At 35.0% G+C, this 16,645-nt stretch overlaps 1 protein-coding gene across 3 annotated transcripts in view; it reads right to left on the bottom strand.

The window, feature by feature from the left end:
* The window catches only part of LOC144433429 (dynein axonemal heavy chain 5-like), a 101,230-nt gene that overhangs the window by 62,747 nt on the left and 21,838 nt on the right, over positions 1 to 16,645 (bottom strand). For 2 of the 3 annotated variants that reach the window (XM_078121745.1, XM_078121746.1), the window contains 15 exons: positions 13,489 to 13,581; positions 10,340 to 10,372; positions 8,836 to 8,898; positions 7,939 to 8,038; positions 7,294 to 7,532; positions 6,595 to 6,772; positions 6,032 to 6,291; positions 5,094 to 5,192; positions 4,189 to 4,490; positions 3,367 to 3,568; positions 2,898 to 2,993; positions 2,176 to 2,439; positions 1,532 to 1,597; positions 770 to 999; positions 158 to 309 (listed from right to left, as the gene is read on the bottom strand). In XM_078121745.1, coding sequence (XP_077977871.1) covers positions 158 to 309; positions 770 to 999; positions 1,532 to 1,597; positions 2,176 to 2,439; positions 2,898 to 2,993; positions 3,367 to 3,568; positions 4,189 to 4,490; positions 5,094 to 5,192; positions 6,032 to 6,291; positions 6,595 to 6,772; positions 7,294 to 7,532; positions 7,939 to 8,038; positions 8,836 to 8,898; positions 10,340 to 10,372; positions 13,489 to 13,581 — 2,377 coding nt within the window. Of the gene's footprint in view, positions 1 to 157; positions 310 to 769; positions 1,000 to 1,531; positions 1,598 to 2,175; positions 2,440 to 2,897; positions 2,994 to 3,366; positions 3,569 to 4,188; positions 4,491 to 5,093; positions 5,193 to 6,031; positions 6,292 to 6,594; positions 6,773 to 7,293; positions 7,533 to 7,938; positions 8,039 to 8,835; positions 8,899 to 10,339; positions 10,373 to 10,675; positions 10,776 to 13,488; positions 13,582 to 16,645 lie in introns of those variants that run through there. The other variant, XM_078121747.1, reaches the window with a different exon arrangement.

The following is a 16,645-nucleotide window of genomic DNA, read 5'->3' as shown; positions in this document are numbered from 1 at the left end:
GATGAAACAAACTTTGAATTCAGTCAAGTTCTTGACATTGGCCAAAAACTAAAAGTGGTCCAGATATACGGTAAGTATGGTCAATGCTATGAGCGGTCTAATGAGAGAATGGGTTCATGGCATAATGAGAGTGGCCAAGGTTACCATGGTTACTTACATTGCTCAATACTAAGAGAGGTCCAATTGAGAGCATTGAGTCCAGGTTTGAGGGCATCTTCTACCCTATCTCTGTATGGTTTCATCAATGGAAGCAATACAGGTGGAATAGTGCCCACAATACGATCGTATTCCTTGAGAACTTCCAGTAAACTGTAAGATGAAAGAAATCTTGCAGTCAATAAAATTGATTTCGTTTAAAAAGTTACTGTAAGTTTCTTAACATTTTTAGCAGTAATTTTGTTCTGCATCGTGACATACCCTTGTTGTTCTACTCTAAACAGCCATAACATGGAGTTAAGTACACTGCCAATAACTTAAAGCTGCCCTAACTGCAACTAGAATTTTTTGGCGGAAAGTTTGTTTGGTAAAACAACTTACTCATGATATTGTACATCGTAAACTGTATGACATCACCTATGGGTAAACATATTTTTTGTAGCTGTGTAAGCAATAAATCCAATCCAACTGATTTTTGAAGAAAAAAAATAGCGCCCTCAATGGTTATCACAATTCAACCTGTTTGTGTACTGCTTATGGATCGTATCAATCTCTGGTTAACATGTACAATGTCTAATTATTGGTATTTTAACTATTTTCAGTGAATACTTACGCTACATGGTTCTGCTTGATCTCATTTTCTTTCATACACATAACCACAGCAGCCTCTGGAATCTCAAGATTCATCTTTCGCAGGTATTTAGCTTCTGCAATAAGCTCTAGGATTTGTGGATCAAAGTTGACAAATAAATCCTTTGTATCTGGATGTCTGACGAGTAGAGATGAATTCATGCCAGACTTGGCAGTCTCAACTGCCCGATACCAACCCCGATGATATAACATCTGTGTAAAAGTCAAAACAAAAATATACTTGGATTAGAACTTAGATGACAGATATGTCTCTCTTAAAAGCAACTTCTCAAATGAGTGCAAGCAAGTCCCTCATAGTCATGAGTTTAAAGCAGATCCGGAATGCCACTCCTGGAGACCAAGGCATTTTCAACTTCGATTCTGGAGAGTCCTGTCATGATTTTATATCACCTATAGTAACCAGGGTCTGTGAACCTACTTTACCACACTGTCAATTTATCCACTTCTTCTGTGCTTCAAGCTCTCCTTGCAGAAGATTACATGCCTCCTTAAGTATTATTATTATATTACGAACAACTGCTGAAAAACTCCTAGTTGAAACTTGTTCCTCATTCATTGTTTAGTTGAGGTCTTTGCATTGGTCACACATTGCCTCATTAGGAGTTAGTAAACATGTATATGCACAACTAGGGAAATAAATAGTTATGATTCCTAAGTGCTTACTACCATCAAATTAAACAATAATCTATGTTTGATATAATAAATCAAGCCAAAATTCACTTACCTCAAACTCCATGAGAACTGCAGCCATTTTGTTGAAGTTGCGGATTATTTTCTTGGCCTCCTGTGTCTATAGAGAGAAAATAAAAATACAATCAGCTCACATACTGAAGATAGAAAATACATTATTTGTGTTCTTGTCCAATTCTAAGTTTGTTTGTTCACTTTCATATCCACCAGTAGGGATCCTAATTTTTCACTCCATTACAATTATCTTCCTTCCAAGTCCTGTTCTTTTAAAAGGTTTGTAATACTTTTTTGTTAAAGGCCAAAGTCGGAGTAAGATTAACCTTGGACATGAAAAACAGTACTCAGGCAGAGCTATAGAATAAAGTGGTCCAATGTAATAGAGTAACCCTATATTTAATCCATATGACTTCACTTATAAGATGGTAGTAATCCAAGACTGTGGGATTCAAATACTGGGCTTTAAAAAATGATCACTTGAAATATGCAACATATCAAAAGCAGAAATTTAATTTTGGTGCATGGCCATGAGAAATAGAATACTAACTTTGTGTTCTGAACACATAGCTAAACACCACTCTGTATGCACAATTACGTGTACATCTGCACGATAACGCTCCCTTGCGTGTACACCTTCTAACGTGCACCTAAACCTCTCTAATGCCAACCCAGTCTACTTACCCTGAGGACTTCTTGTTTCTTTTTGAACACTTTCATTGGAGCATCAATCTTGCGATATAACTGTCTAGCCCAGGTGATCTTGCCAGCTATTGGTGGAATATTACGAGGTACGGGCGGATCTTCTTTGCATTTCTGGTACAGTTTACGAACTGTTTCCAGATCACGCCCATAGTTACTCAACACTTTCATGTACTTCTCATGTAGGTTGAGATTACAACCTTGGATTTTCTCAAATTTACTGAGAAGCTCCAGTGCTTTCTCAGTCTGATCGTGGAAAAAGTAAAATAAAGAAAAAATGGAATAAAAAGAAAGGTACTATGGCAAAATAACGGACATCTTTCACACCTGGATAAAGTATTTATTTGGTGGACTGAGAAAATATGGTACAATAAAAGTAAAAATATTTAGGTGAACTTAAAGAGTCAAGCCAAAAAAAATTATGGAAAATCAGAGAAATAACACAATCATTTCTGATTTCTTAAATACCTAGGAGAATTATTTTGTGAAGAAATCTAATCACGAACACCCTTCAAGATTTTAGTGTTATTGTCAGAGTTTCAGTAAACTAGCATTTTTTCAATTTTTTAAATGAACGATTGACGCTCTTGTTACTCTCAACTTACTGCACCAGAAGAGTCACATGAAGACTTAACAAAGATTTTTTGTAAACTGTCAACTTACCGAGAGAGAACGGTCAGATTTTTTGTAAACTGTCAACTTACCGAGAGAGAACGGTCAAACCAAGAGTCTACAAAGTTTTGCAGCTGATTCTGCAAACTATCAATCTGTGATCGGAACTCTATATAATCCTGGTCAAACTGGAAATATAAAATTATAAAAAATAATGTCAGTAATAGCACAACAGAGACAGAAGAATAGTTGTGAACCTTGTAAAATTTTATAATACTGGGGTTTTTAATTTTGACTTCTTGATTGCCTGGCTAATTTCAAAATTCAGCAGATTATGGTTTCTGGGTATATCAGACTCATGCCGTCCAACGATGTATGTACAGTAATGAGTGAACTGACCAGCAAAAGTAGTATCCTTGTGAAAATTGTGATGACAGAATGTTACGAAGAAGTCATTCTGAACATAAAAAGAGAAAAACACTCGGTAGAACTAGGGAAGTACAGGTTTCTGATCTGTCCTGTTTGATGTATAAACACAGGTGAAAGATTCAGTGTACTTACCTCTCCCTTCCTGTGATCTAGAATATCGTAGCTCTTTTTCTTGTAGGTTGCGATAATCCCCTGGAATCTGACACTGATGGATTCTATGCCCTCTATCTTGATGTCAGATAATCCAGAGAGATTCTCCATTGTGTTCACCATATCAGCTATCCGCTCAAGACGTTTACAGAAGGTATCAAACTTGCCAAAGATGTAGTTTTCACTAAAACGTCAAAGACAGTATCAATGTTACTCATTTTAAGTCACCATTACACTCAGTAAATGCATCTCTTTGTTCAACTCCAGCATAGAAATCATTGATGACTGATCATAGATGTATGATAAATTTCTACTCAATGTCTACGCCTCTCACAACCCAAATTACTTGCTTTGTTTTCTTTCACTTCTTGTTATCAGTATCAACCAACTTTTGAAGTTTGAATTATCAATGACTTTTTGAAGATCTTCTTCTGTGCGACGTGGGTGCAAAATCTTGCCAGTTTATATGGCAACCCTGAGCTGCATTCGGCTGAATACAGACTTGCTGTGTTTGCAATAATGTAATGCAGATTCCCTGTGTTGGTACTAGTGGTACTATTACTAGTGCCCATGGGCAAATAGAAAACAAATAGTGACCGCTGTATGCAAATTAAGATCCCTATTGGATACAAATCCATAACATGTGACATGATCTAAGCCAATCACTGAAGAGTGTAAGAAAGTGAAGAGTTATAATCCATCCTATTGCATACCTGAGTGAGGTCGGAATTAGGAACGTTTTTTGTTCCTATGTAAACGGAGTAACTGACATAACAACATGAGAATAGCACTATCCCCCCTCACCTGAATTCAAACTGTCTCTCATTGGGATTTTCCTTGAGCTTTTCCTTGGTCTTCTGGAAGTGTTTCTGGTATTCCTCATTCAAAAAGATACACTCATTGAGTCTCTTTAGTAACTCAGGTCTTTCATGCTCCCATATCTTAGAGACTCCGTCCAGAATGTAGGCCTTACAAGTGGTAATCATCTGATTGGTGACTTTCACAAACAATGATGTCATTCGTTCTGATGTATTGTAGTATTGGGAGATACTGTAGATCATGCGAATGGCGTTCATAAGACTGGGTAGCAAATCCACCAGAGTGGCCTGTAAATGAAAATTTGAACAATGACACATAAGTTCATATATTTTAATGCATTTTCTGAATGGTGCTGCTATTGGTACTTGACTGGGTAGCACACGCTTGCACTCACGTGTCATGGGGTTCCGTCATAGTATTTCACTATACAGCTAGTCTCATCGATTGAGTTTTTATACACTAAAAGTATGTTCTTTATCACTTGTTTCCCAGCAAGTAATAGTAGCTCTATGATGAAAAATCTCCAGGTCTAGGTCTTGGTGCAGATAGTACCAGGTAGTATTTTATTATACTGCTATTCTTATATAAGTTTGCAAAGACTGAAAGATTGAGTACATGTACACTCCTTATCACTTCTTTGTTAGTCCAGTGTCTTTGCTAAGGTTGGGGAACCCCGGTAACAGAAAGGCAGAAAGGGGTAAAAATGGCAGTGTTTCCACAAAGCGTCTATTGAAATTTTGTTTGGAAACTCAGGTAAAATGACATGGGAACCCCGGTAGATTTAACCTGTACTTATAAGTTATATACCTTGGCTAAAACACTGTAGTCAGTGATACACAATGACAATTTTTTCAATTCCTGAATATGTATCAAATGTAGCATATACTTACAGGATCACTTTTGACTAGAGGTCCGAAGAATTTATCCAACGTATACAGATACTTGACATTATCCTTGGCTTCATTAGCTGCATCAGTAATGCGGCCATCCTGTCAACAAATATTTCAATAATGTTAAAATTATGACAAAAAAATGAAGAACATATCGAATGATCCAAAGAAATGAATTTATCGAAAAGAGTATATTATCATATTATATAATCCATTGATCACAAAGATTATCTTCAAGAGTTAAAGGCCCACTTCAGATTAGGATTAAAGTCTAGGTGTGCAATATGGTTGTTTGGTAGAGCTGTAGAAAAAGTTGACCCAAAACAAAAGAATGATCCAAGCATGTAAATGTTATTAACTTAAGATAATACTAATGCGATGACCTGGGAGTGAGGGATTGAAAAATGACCCTCAAAGGTACACAGTGCTTTTTGTGTCATCTATGACAAACATTATATTTGAGTCTTGTCTGTGCATGTGTTTGTTGCTTTCCCCCATGTATTAAAACATCACTATGTGAGAACAGTTTGATAACCTGTGTTTACTTGTAATTGTGTATACCTAGTTCGTTTTTTTTTTACTTTTCTACTTTTTGCAATTAGCCAGAGCTACAAACACAGACTTGGTATATGTTGTTTCTTTTCAAATAGCAAAACACACTGGTTTGTTTCATTCATTACAAGTCCAAATTAAAAACATGGATTTCTCTTCCATACGACTACTTTAAAGGTACACATAGAAAATGAATATGAATATGAGTATGAACACAAATGCCAATGCCAATGCCAATACGAATACGAATACGAATACGAATACGAATACGAATACGAATACGAATATGAATACAAATACAAATACAAATACGAATACGAATACGAATACGAATACGAATACGAATACGAATACAACATTTTCATGTGTATGGAGTAAAACCTCACCAGTTCCTTCCAATGTTTTAGAACTTTTGACTTGGCAGCATGAAGTACACCAACCACAGCTTTGCAACGAGGGGTCTTGATCTGTTCGAGTAAACTGTTAAATTTAGAAGTCCTCTGTTTCCAATGATCCAATTCTGCAGCAGGTCCAATGTCATCAGCCTCTTTCCTCATCTGTTCACTCTCAGCCAACACTTGTTCTATCTGCTTAGACCACACAAGAATCAATTCTTCCAGCTTCTCAACAGTGTCTGGACTGGATGCTGTAATTAATAACACAGACAATTATTACATATGTACCAGAGATTACTTGCACCGTTGAGTGCACATACTAGTAGAGGTATTTGGCAATGCAGTGCATATCTACATGCAAATGATATGCAAATGAGGTGCAATCATTCAATGCACATTGAAGTGTGCGACATGCACAGTATCATTTTTACAGAAATTGCTGTTTTGGATATTAATGTAATAATATTATCATATATTGTCTATATTAATTTTTATATTATCATGTATTATCTAAACTAGCTTCTATATTGTCATAACTAGATAGATAGACCTACCTGCTGACTGGTAGTCGCTTGGTGATCTAATATTATCTAACATAGATTCCATATTATCGTGTTCAGAAAGCTGCACACGTCCATCCATGTTAGTGCGAGCTCCACTCAGACTTGTGACAAACTTGTCCAGCTGTTCTAGAAAATCTCCGATCTGAGCGCTGTTAATATTTCCCCAGGTCTGTAGAACAACAGGAGAATATATGAGTAAAAGGAAAACTTGTTATTACAAACGCATGCAACTCGTAACACTCAAGTAAAACATTTGCATGATTTGCCACACTTGTTTAGAGCATTTTATAGTATGTGGTGTGTTTCTCAATGTAATCAGATCTAGAACACAATGTTACTAGCACAAAGAAAGAGAGCCATCAGTCTCGCGTTATCGCATCCGTACTTGTGGCATTTTTCTCTTTGCACTTTCACAAGTGTATAGCTGAGAGAACTACTAAAGACACCTATGTACCATATATACTCCGAGTATACCACACTGACAGCCACATGTCATGGAGTTCTGTTATACATAGTATTAGACTTGACTTCTTTCGATCACTTCCAAGATTTTCCAGGAGTGGTTTGAAATTCATAGACTTTCAAGGGTTTTCCAGGCGGGGTAAGAAACTTCAAGGAAATTCTATGGAGCATGTACCCTTTGTTGACAGAAATACTTGGGGGGGGGGGGGGGACACTGAAAGTACTTACATCTTGTGCTTTAATAGCTTGTACAATAACCTTTGATAGAAATCGTTCACAGCCTTGTAAGATCTTGCCATTACTGGCATCAATCGATCCAAAGTTTATATCTTGGGCAATGTTCTGAATTTGGATGGCTTTATTCGTGGTCCGGATAAAGAAGTAACAGATGCCATTGAGACCTTCTGAGGCTCCAGTTGTCAGGAATAGCCTCTTCTGCAGAGGTGCGGTGCCAACACTAGATGTTTCTGAAACAAATGTGAGATGTGTAACAAGATGAAATATATATTTGGATGACCAATGAGTGATTATAGTCAGATGATGATGTCTTCTGAAACCACAACATATGTTCAAGATTCACTGTAATGAGTGGCTCAAAGATAACCCATATTATCATTACAGTATCCTTTACACATTTTAATTGTTGTGACAAGTACATAAAGCATTTCTTTCTAATGCTAGGATGAATATTCTAAATGAAATACACTGCCAATAATACTTGTCTGTTGAAATTATATCACCACTGAGGGCGCCCTTCACACATAAGAAAAACGTAAGGACTGGTAGGTAATGAAACTCAACACTGAGGGCGCCCTTCAATATCATGGGAGAGAATCAAGTGCATCATCAGGACAATTGGAAAGTATGAAGTACCTGCTCTAGAGATCATGGCTTCTCGTCCAGCAGATTCTTGATAGTAGAACATCAACTTTCGGGGCCCATCAGCAGCAAAGAACTCCTCAATCAATTCAAACTGAAATCAAAGTACAAAATCAGAAAGTGAACAAAAGAAACAGTTACTCATATTGATCTTGATTACAAGGGTCTGACCCCAACTCAGAATTTGTTGGCCGTGTCAAAGTCAAGGTCATGACAAATCATGTCACATTATGTCCTCTTGTAACAAAGCTAAAGCTAAAATAATTAATAAATCAATATGCACAAATTACAAAAAAAAATGCAGATGTTCTTCAGTCACTATGCTTACAATGCAAAGGCACATTCATCCTTTCGGTATTATCATCATTTTTGGTAATCTAATCTAATCTAAACTTATCTAATATAATCTAAATTTATCTAATATAATATAACCTAACATTCTAATCTAAACTAATCTAACATAATCTAACAAAATCTAATCTAATCTAACATATTCTAATCTAATATAATCTAAATAAATCTAAACTAATCTAATCCAAACTAATCTAATATAATCTAACCTAACCTAATCTAATTAAATCTAATCTAAACTTACCAAACTAAATTAAAATTAATACAATCTAATCTAACCAAATCTAAACTACTCTAATTTAATCCAACCAAATCTAACCAAATCTAACCGAATGTAAACTAATCTAATCTAACATAATCTTATATAATCTAATCTTACAGATGTAAAACCAGAAAAGAGTACAGTCATAGTAAGAAGATAAAAATTCTAGCAAAATTCCTGTCACTTTTTCGCTACTGTACACATAACAGAACATTAAAAAAAATATATTTCCCTCTCATTTTAAAACATTCTGAAAACTTAGAAGCAGAACTTCTCACCTTTTCATCGCCTAGTACAAAGTCTTCAACCTGGGAAACTTCAATGCCAATGCTGTAAGCCAACTGTAACAAAAAAACAAAAAAAACAAAAAATTATGAATTTGCACAAAGATCTGTTCCCAAGGCAACATTTTCTATAAACCTTGTGGTTTAAATTCCAGTCTTTTCCAGTTTGTAGGAATTTACAACAACTTCATATTAGTTTCATATCTTACAATTATTTGCTATAGACACAGAGTTACAGCCATGGCAAGATAACCATGCAGTTTGCTCTGTAGATGTAGGCTACCGTTATGTCACATAAACAAACAATCCACAGTTGTGTTGATGACTTTGTTGATTGCAGGAATAACTCTACTGGGTTTGTTATCCTTGTGATGTTGACCATATACACACACCATTAGTGCTACACAAACTCATATTATCTTTTATACCATGCATGAGCCAAGTTGAACAGAAAATATGGACTATATACTCTGGTTGTTTGATATCACTTCAATGCACAATACTACTGGTTCTGCTGTGTTCGAAATATAAGTCAAAATGTTCAAAATTGCCATTACTCTCTCGATTTTTCTTTGATATTACTAGCGATGGTATAATTATGTTAGTCTCCAATATTTTTCTTCATTCAGCCAGAAAATATTCGTGACCTAAGGGTTGTCACTATGAGTCACTAGACGAGTATTGATAAAGGCCCCTTAGGTCACTCATATTTTCCTTGGCTGAACAAAGAAAAATATTGGAGAATGAATAATGTCTTGAAGAATAATCTAATGGTGTTCCCATGTCATTTTACCTAGGTTATCAAACAAAATTACCATATATAGACTCTATGGGGAAAACACTGCCATTTTTACCCCTTTCCCCCTTTCTGTTACCTAGGTTCCCCAACCTTAGCAAAAACACTGAGAAATAATACAAGCTTCATCAAATCACACAAAAATAGTACATCACTTTTTACTACTGAGATGACATACTACAAATTGGGTTTTTAGAAATGAGAGATTTCTGAACTTATTCCTGTTGAACAGAGTAAAACTTCAAAGTAATATTTCTGTTTTTCTCAAATGTAAATTCTTTACCACCTATTTCCATGGCAATGAAAACGTTGCTAAAAACCAGTCTGCGTATATTCATGTGACTATCTATTTTGTTCATTCATTATCTTAGCCATACAGTAACATTAGAGGGGTTGCTGGGAATGTGAAAAACTTTTGTCAAGGAACATTTCCTCTTTCTTTAAAATGCCAGTTATGATTTTCCAGAGATGATGACAGACTTTCAAATAAACAAACAAACAAATATTTATAGATAGATATATTATAATAAATACAAAACTTTCAGTACAGTTGCCATGGCAAATGTTGATACATAAATGATCATAATAGCAACACACCAGTTCACACCATGGCATCCAATCCCATCCAGTCATGTATCATCACCATGGCAACAAACAGACCCTGACGTAACCATAGTAGCAAAGCATGTAAACAAAACTTACCTTTTCAAATAGGTACTGGTGTCTTGCATCCATCTGTAAGAGTAACGAAATCAGAGAGAAGATGTTAAGTTCTGAAATCTCCGGACCCAGCAAAGTTTGCGATGAAACCCTTCACGTATACACAGCTGCTTCAACTGCTGAATGTTTTAAACTTACAGTAGATTTTGTGTGGATGACCAAAGATTTACCGTTGAATTTTTTCTTTCACCCTATCGATGCAGCCCTATCTGTTACTGAAGATACTCTATAACAAATGGTATTAGAGGAACTGAAGGCAAATATGAGCAGCGACTTCTAGATACACAAGCCGTGACAACCTAGCAACGCTGGGCTTACCATCGCCATGTTATTGGTGTACTCTGCTGTTAACGGCCTTGCCTCCTCCATATCTACAGGTGTCTCCATATTCTACCTAAAACACATCAATTTCTTGGCACTTATTCACAATAATTTATAAACTTGGTGTTTCTTACTGTAGCAGTACTACTACACACTCTTTTTCGAACAAGAGCAGCACGTAGCCACCGGCTTTTGGAAAGTCGGTTCGCGAGCGCCGTGTCATGTTGACAGCCCTACAGACCTAGTTGCCAGTAATGAACTTAATAAATTTCAACATATCTACATTCAAAATAGTTCTCAACATTTTCACCTGCCTCGCTGCCACACAAAATACTTAAGTCGTTTTCGCCAATTTAATCAAATTGTGGCATGCAAGAGGATGTCGATTATGACGCCCTGTTGATTCTTTTGTGTGCGTCTTTTAAATGAATGTTTACAACACATTTACTAACATTAGTACAAATGAGAAGTAATCAATATGCACTTCATGACTGCTGAAAAGTGCTGAGAGGTAACCATGGAAACACACATAGAGGGCGCTATTGAATGAATCTTCCCAAAATGGCTACTGCAAAGCAGGATTTGTCAAATTTAAATAATTTCTTATGAATTTTTTAACAGTTAACAATATTTCAATGAGGGTTCACTATCAATATAGAACTATTGTTTGGAAATCATATATATTTAAAATCAATGGAATATGATTGATTTTTTTTAGGAAAAACACAGAAGTGGATTTTAGTTTGGCAAATTATACCTCACATTTTAGTCACAAATAGTATTTGCCATAATGATTCTTTCACATCTCAAACAATGCACTTATCAGTGAAAAATATTACTGAACTAAAAAAAAAGATAATTTACGTAAAAACTTTCAAAAACTTAAGAAAATTACATTTGTGTTCGTCATGACTTTTATGAACTGACTAAAAAAATTGTTTTGATTCTGTATTTTATCAGTCAATAGCAACTAAATACAAAAATCGTTTGAAATGCTGCCAAGTTTGGCAATGCACTAAGTGGGTTTTCTCTCACACAATTTTTAGCATCTGACTGAACATAAAAGTACAAACTCAAACGAAAAAAAAAAAAAGAAGCAAACGAAGTTATGTCTGTATTTCAGGAGATGACATTATTGAAATACTTTGAAGAATAAGTGACCAACCAATTTAGCAAATGTTGATTCAGAGCCAAGTGTGAGATTTTTCAGCTTTCAGTTTAAATTCTTTCGCCAAAGTCCACAATTTATTTACTTTTTTTTTTCAGCAAAACTAAATATGTATCATTTTAAAAAAACATGATATTTGAGTTTTCGCGAGTTCTCAGTTAAAATTCTTCAGCATTTTCCACTTTTTTTACAGTAGAACTCTAGATGTATCATTCTCAGAGAACTCACTGTTCAGCTATTCATGAAAAAATTTCAAATTTTTTAAAACCTTCACATTTTTTTCTTGACAATGGATTCTTGTCCAGCAGCCAAGAAAGACAGTTTTGGCAAACGTCAAAATATATTGTTCTCTGACTGGTTAATTTGCATATGAATAACATCTTTTGAAGAAATAATAGGACATAGAGTCCATATCCAAATACTCTGGAGAGAACAGAGATAGTACAACATCTCCCAAAAGTGTGATGAATATTTTGAAGAGAAGACAACACTCTTTTTGGAATACATCACCCCCTCTTTTATCCCAACCCTTTCCTCTACGGAACAAAAGATTCCGGTACATTAGGGACCACTAAAACAATTTAAACTTTGTTATTAACATTTGATTGTGTAAGCGCCTTGCGGGTCTACATCCAGTCTTTTTTAACAAATTAATGGAAGGTAATTGATTACCAAGTAGTCAAGCGATGCAATGTTTACACCCATTACCATGGTAACCTTTACACATCAGTAATTCAAAAACACCTGTCGCTGAGTAGTGTGCTATACACCATTGCAGTTACTGAGTGAAGTACATCTAGAGTTTTTTCCTAACAAGGGGTCACTCACTCACTCTGTAGCGATTTAACAAAAATCTATGAACAATGTCCTATAAATATTTCATAATTCTGAGTTTTCTTCTGTATGTAAAATGGAAAGACTAATAAATAACAGTACACTTCTGTGCGGGAATATTTATTTCTGTTTTGCCTGATGCTTATCTTATCACCCGTAGTACTAGATCTAGCTTATAAAGTCACAGTGAAAAACAATTATCTGGTAGAGTCATAGAAAAAGTTGGTCTAGAACAAAGGAATGATCCTATGTACTCCATATGGCGTAACTGATAAGATAACATCAATGCGAGAACCTGGGATTGAATCCCTGGCCATTAAATTTCACCAACTTCTTTCCACTGAATCTATCTAAGCAAACTAAGAGGAGTATCGTAATCTCAGCAAACTAACAGGAATATTGGTATATTTTTGTACTTGACATTGCTCACACCTAAATTTTGAGTCACTTTGAGATCTTCAAATTGAAATCTTGTCCTTACCGAATCTTTGGTATAGTGTAGTATTGATCTGGTTTGTCTAAAACCAACTATTATATGAGCAGAATAGATCCCCTTTGTAATTTCCAAACAAAGCAAATCTTGATCAAGTGAAAATTGTATTTCCAACTATTTCCTTTCATCTCAAAATGGTCAGTAAACACCATCTGAGACGGTTTAGTTCCAATACTTGTCAAAAGCTTCACCCTCATAATGTCATGCTGTCCATCCCTTTCTTTTAATAAAACAATCTAAACAAACAATAGGACTATACCAATATGATTGTGTGATGGGTAAGGACAGGTGCACGTCAAAATAATGATTACGCACCTGTGTTCTCCTTTCATCTCTGTTGGCCTTGGCCTGCTTTGCCATTTCCTTCATGGCTTCCCCTGATAGTACCACATTCTTCTTGGCAACCGACTGTAAATCAATACAATAATTACAACATGTAATTCTAATAGATGACACACACACTCACAGAAATTCTAAACTTGATATTCACTGTTTAGTGTTTACCGACTGTGTTTGTGTACTTAATTTTAACTTCTAAGTAGTTTCATGAGTACAAATGAAGTACAGAGATGATGAAGATGATGATAATGATGATGAAGATGACGACGACGACGACGACGACGACGACGACGACGACGACGACGACGACGACGACGACGATGATGATGATGACAATGATGATGATGGAGATGGAGATGATGATGATGATGATGATGATGATGATGATGATGATGATGACGATAGAATGATGGTGATGGTGGAGGTGGTGGTGATGACAATGACGATGACAACAATGATGGCGATGACGATGACGACGATGATGACAATGATGATGATGATGATCAAATGATGGTGGTGGTGGTGGTGATTACAAAGATGATGATGATAATGGTGATGATGATATGATTTTGAACAGACTACAGCATACAATTTGCATTGTTTAAGAGTGTACATCATTTGTCATTATGAACTTGTACCATTTTAGAAGACTTTAAAAGTACACAATACTTTCTATTTCCCCCCGTACGTATACCTCATATGCATTGTTTCATCAAAATTCTATAAAAAATATAGGATTAAAACCACACACAACGCAAAATTATTTTGTGTCAGAAGAGCAAGACACAAACACAGACAGATAGACAGACAGAGACAGACAGACAGACAGATTGATAGACAGACAGACAGACAGCCAGTAGACAGACAGCCAGACAGACAGACAGACAGGCAGTGACAAAAAAACGGAGACAAGACTACAGATTAATATGAAAATTTTCACTTGGTGATAATGAAAGGTGATTGGACACTAAGAGTTAAGAACAACACACAAACGACTACAGTGGACCAATCATATTATGATTTTTAGCTCTACTTCAGTATATTTCAAAATAACACTTCAAGTTCACCAATACAGTAGTTGACTCCAACCAAAAGGACACAAAATAGCATGCAAATGTAGAAATTGAATTTGGGGAGAGAAAAAAATAAATTTGTTAGTGGTCATATCATCAGTAGTAGTACCATCGTAAGCTTTCTAAGAAAGGAAAAAATATCAGGTTAATTAGTATTCGAGGAGAACGTAAACTTTTTTTTTACAAAATCATGCCGGATCAGTAAATTGCTGAGACAGCAAATAACCTCTGATAAACCCAAGAAAAGTACACCATATACATTACTGAAAGAACACCAAGAGGTATAAAGAGACCACCTGTGAAGAAAAACACTTTTCAATTCACTGTTTTTACATCATAGTACATAAAAAGGTTTGTATACCACTATGTACACATATTGTAAATCTATTCAAGATGTTAAGGAGATAAAATCTATATTTTGAATAACTTCTACTGAGATTTCTGTACATATATTTGTATTTTACCAAAATGACATATTTGTTGTTGAGTTTGATTGGAAAACTATGCAAAAATATGGTCGAATCATTCTCTCGCAAGCCAGAACATATATTTCTGCAAATGCCGCGAAATAAAGAACACAAATTTGTTCTGGACTGTGCTGTGAAGACGCATATGGTTTCCGACGATGTGTCAAATATGCAATATGATTGTATTTTACTTTTGTATTTGACATACTAGAATCTATGCCAAGTGCAAAACAAAATTATTGTAAATGTTTTTGAACGGTTATTAGAAAAAGAGTGATATTTTTTATATATAGGCAATGTATTCTCAAATATAGTCACGTTTTTTTTGCAATTTTGTAATTTTGCACAACTTTATGAAGTACCCTAGCATTTTTGATTTGTCATGGCCATTAGCAACCTCCTTCAAAAATTTCTTAAAAATTCTTCTGAAAGATATTGTCACCTACGCCAGATCAAAAGTTATATATGTGAATAGCGTTAAAATAATTTGAACTGTTCATATTACTAAATGTGTTTCTAAAAAGGCTTCCATTAGTTCTAGAAATTTTAATGTTGACAAGCATATAAACATAGCTGATCCATTACAAGTATCTATTTAGAATTTTAATTATTGATAATAATATAAACATGTCTGTCATAATGGTTACTTTGGGTGAAGAATTTGAAAAACTGTGAAAAAATTTGTGAAATTTTAGGATAAAAACATCAAAATTATCGAAATTTTGTTGTATGCATGATCAAACCCTATCCATGATTGACTATAGGACAATTATACATGTAACATACATTTATGGATTTACAAATAAATTTAAACATGTAACGTATATTTATGGGTTTATAAATAAATTTACACCATTCGAGAGAAAAATGGAGTAAAAGATGGACTATATCATGCAAATACAGAAAAAAAATCTCTTACGAAACTCATGGTGTTGGTACCGTCATGGACTAGCAGTGAGGTGATTCCCGGCTAGACGCTCACAATCGCGAAATACATGTATCTGTATGTGATTTCTCTCTCCTAACAATTTGATGATTTTGTGACATGCAATTTTAATGAGATTCGGATGTTGTAAGTTTTAACAAACAGGATATGAAATAACTAAGGAGTCAAAACAGGAACATCTTTCATATCGATTTTAATACACACTTAGGGGGTCTACTTCAGCTGTTTCATTACTATGGCAACAACATTAACAATAACCTTTAGCAATCCGGGTTATGTAGTAATAACATGGGAAATATTACAATGATCGATTAAGACCTCCATACTTTTTACTACAAATCTGGAGAAGCATGTGTCTCTTATAAAAGGAAAATACACAGGCACCAGTACATGTTTATTATAATCAGATAAATTAAATTAAGCGATATCGTTGTCAAACCTACAAGTTGTTGCCAAAATCTAACTCCTCCTCCAGTTCTCTTCGCTGCCACTATCTGTTTTCCTATTTTCCTGGCAAGTCCTATTAACTGAACAGCATTTGCAAAAAACAAACAAAACAACATTTTAAAAATTCAAAAAAAAATCTGTTAAAAGAAATTAAATAATGGAAGTGCTATCATGTACATTTCACTGCTTTGAAACATGAT

This window comes from Glandiceps talaboti, chromosome 3 (genome assembly GCF_964340395.1).
Source record: "Glandiceps talaboti chromosome 3, keGlaTala1.1, whole genome shotgun sequence".
Lineage (NCBI taxonomy): Eukaryota > Metazoa > Hemichordata > Enteropneusta > Spengelidae > Glandiceps > Glandiceps talaboti.
Note: the sequence above shows the minus strand (reverse complement) of the source record. Positions and strands in the feature narration are given on the sequence as shown.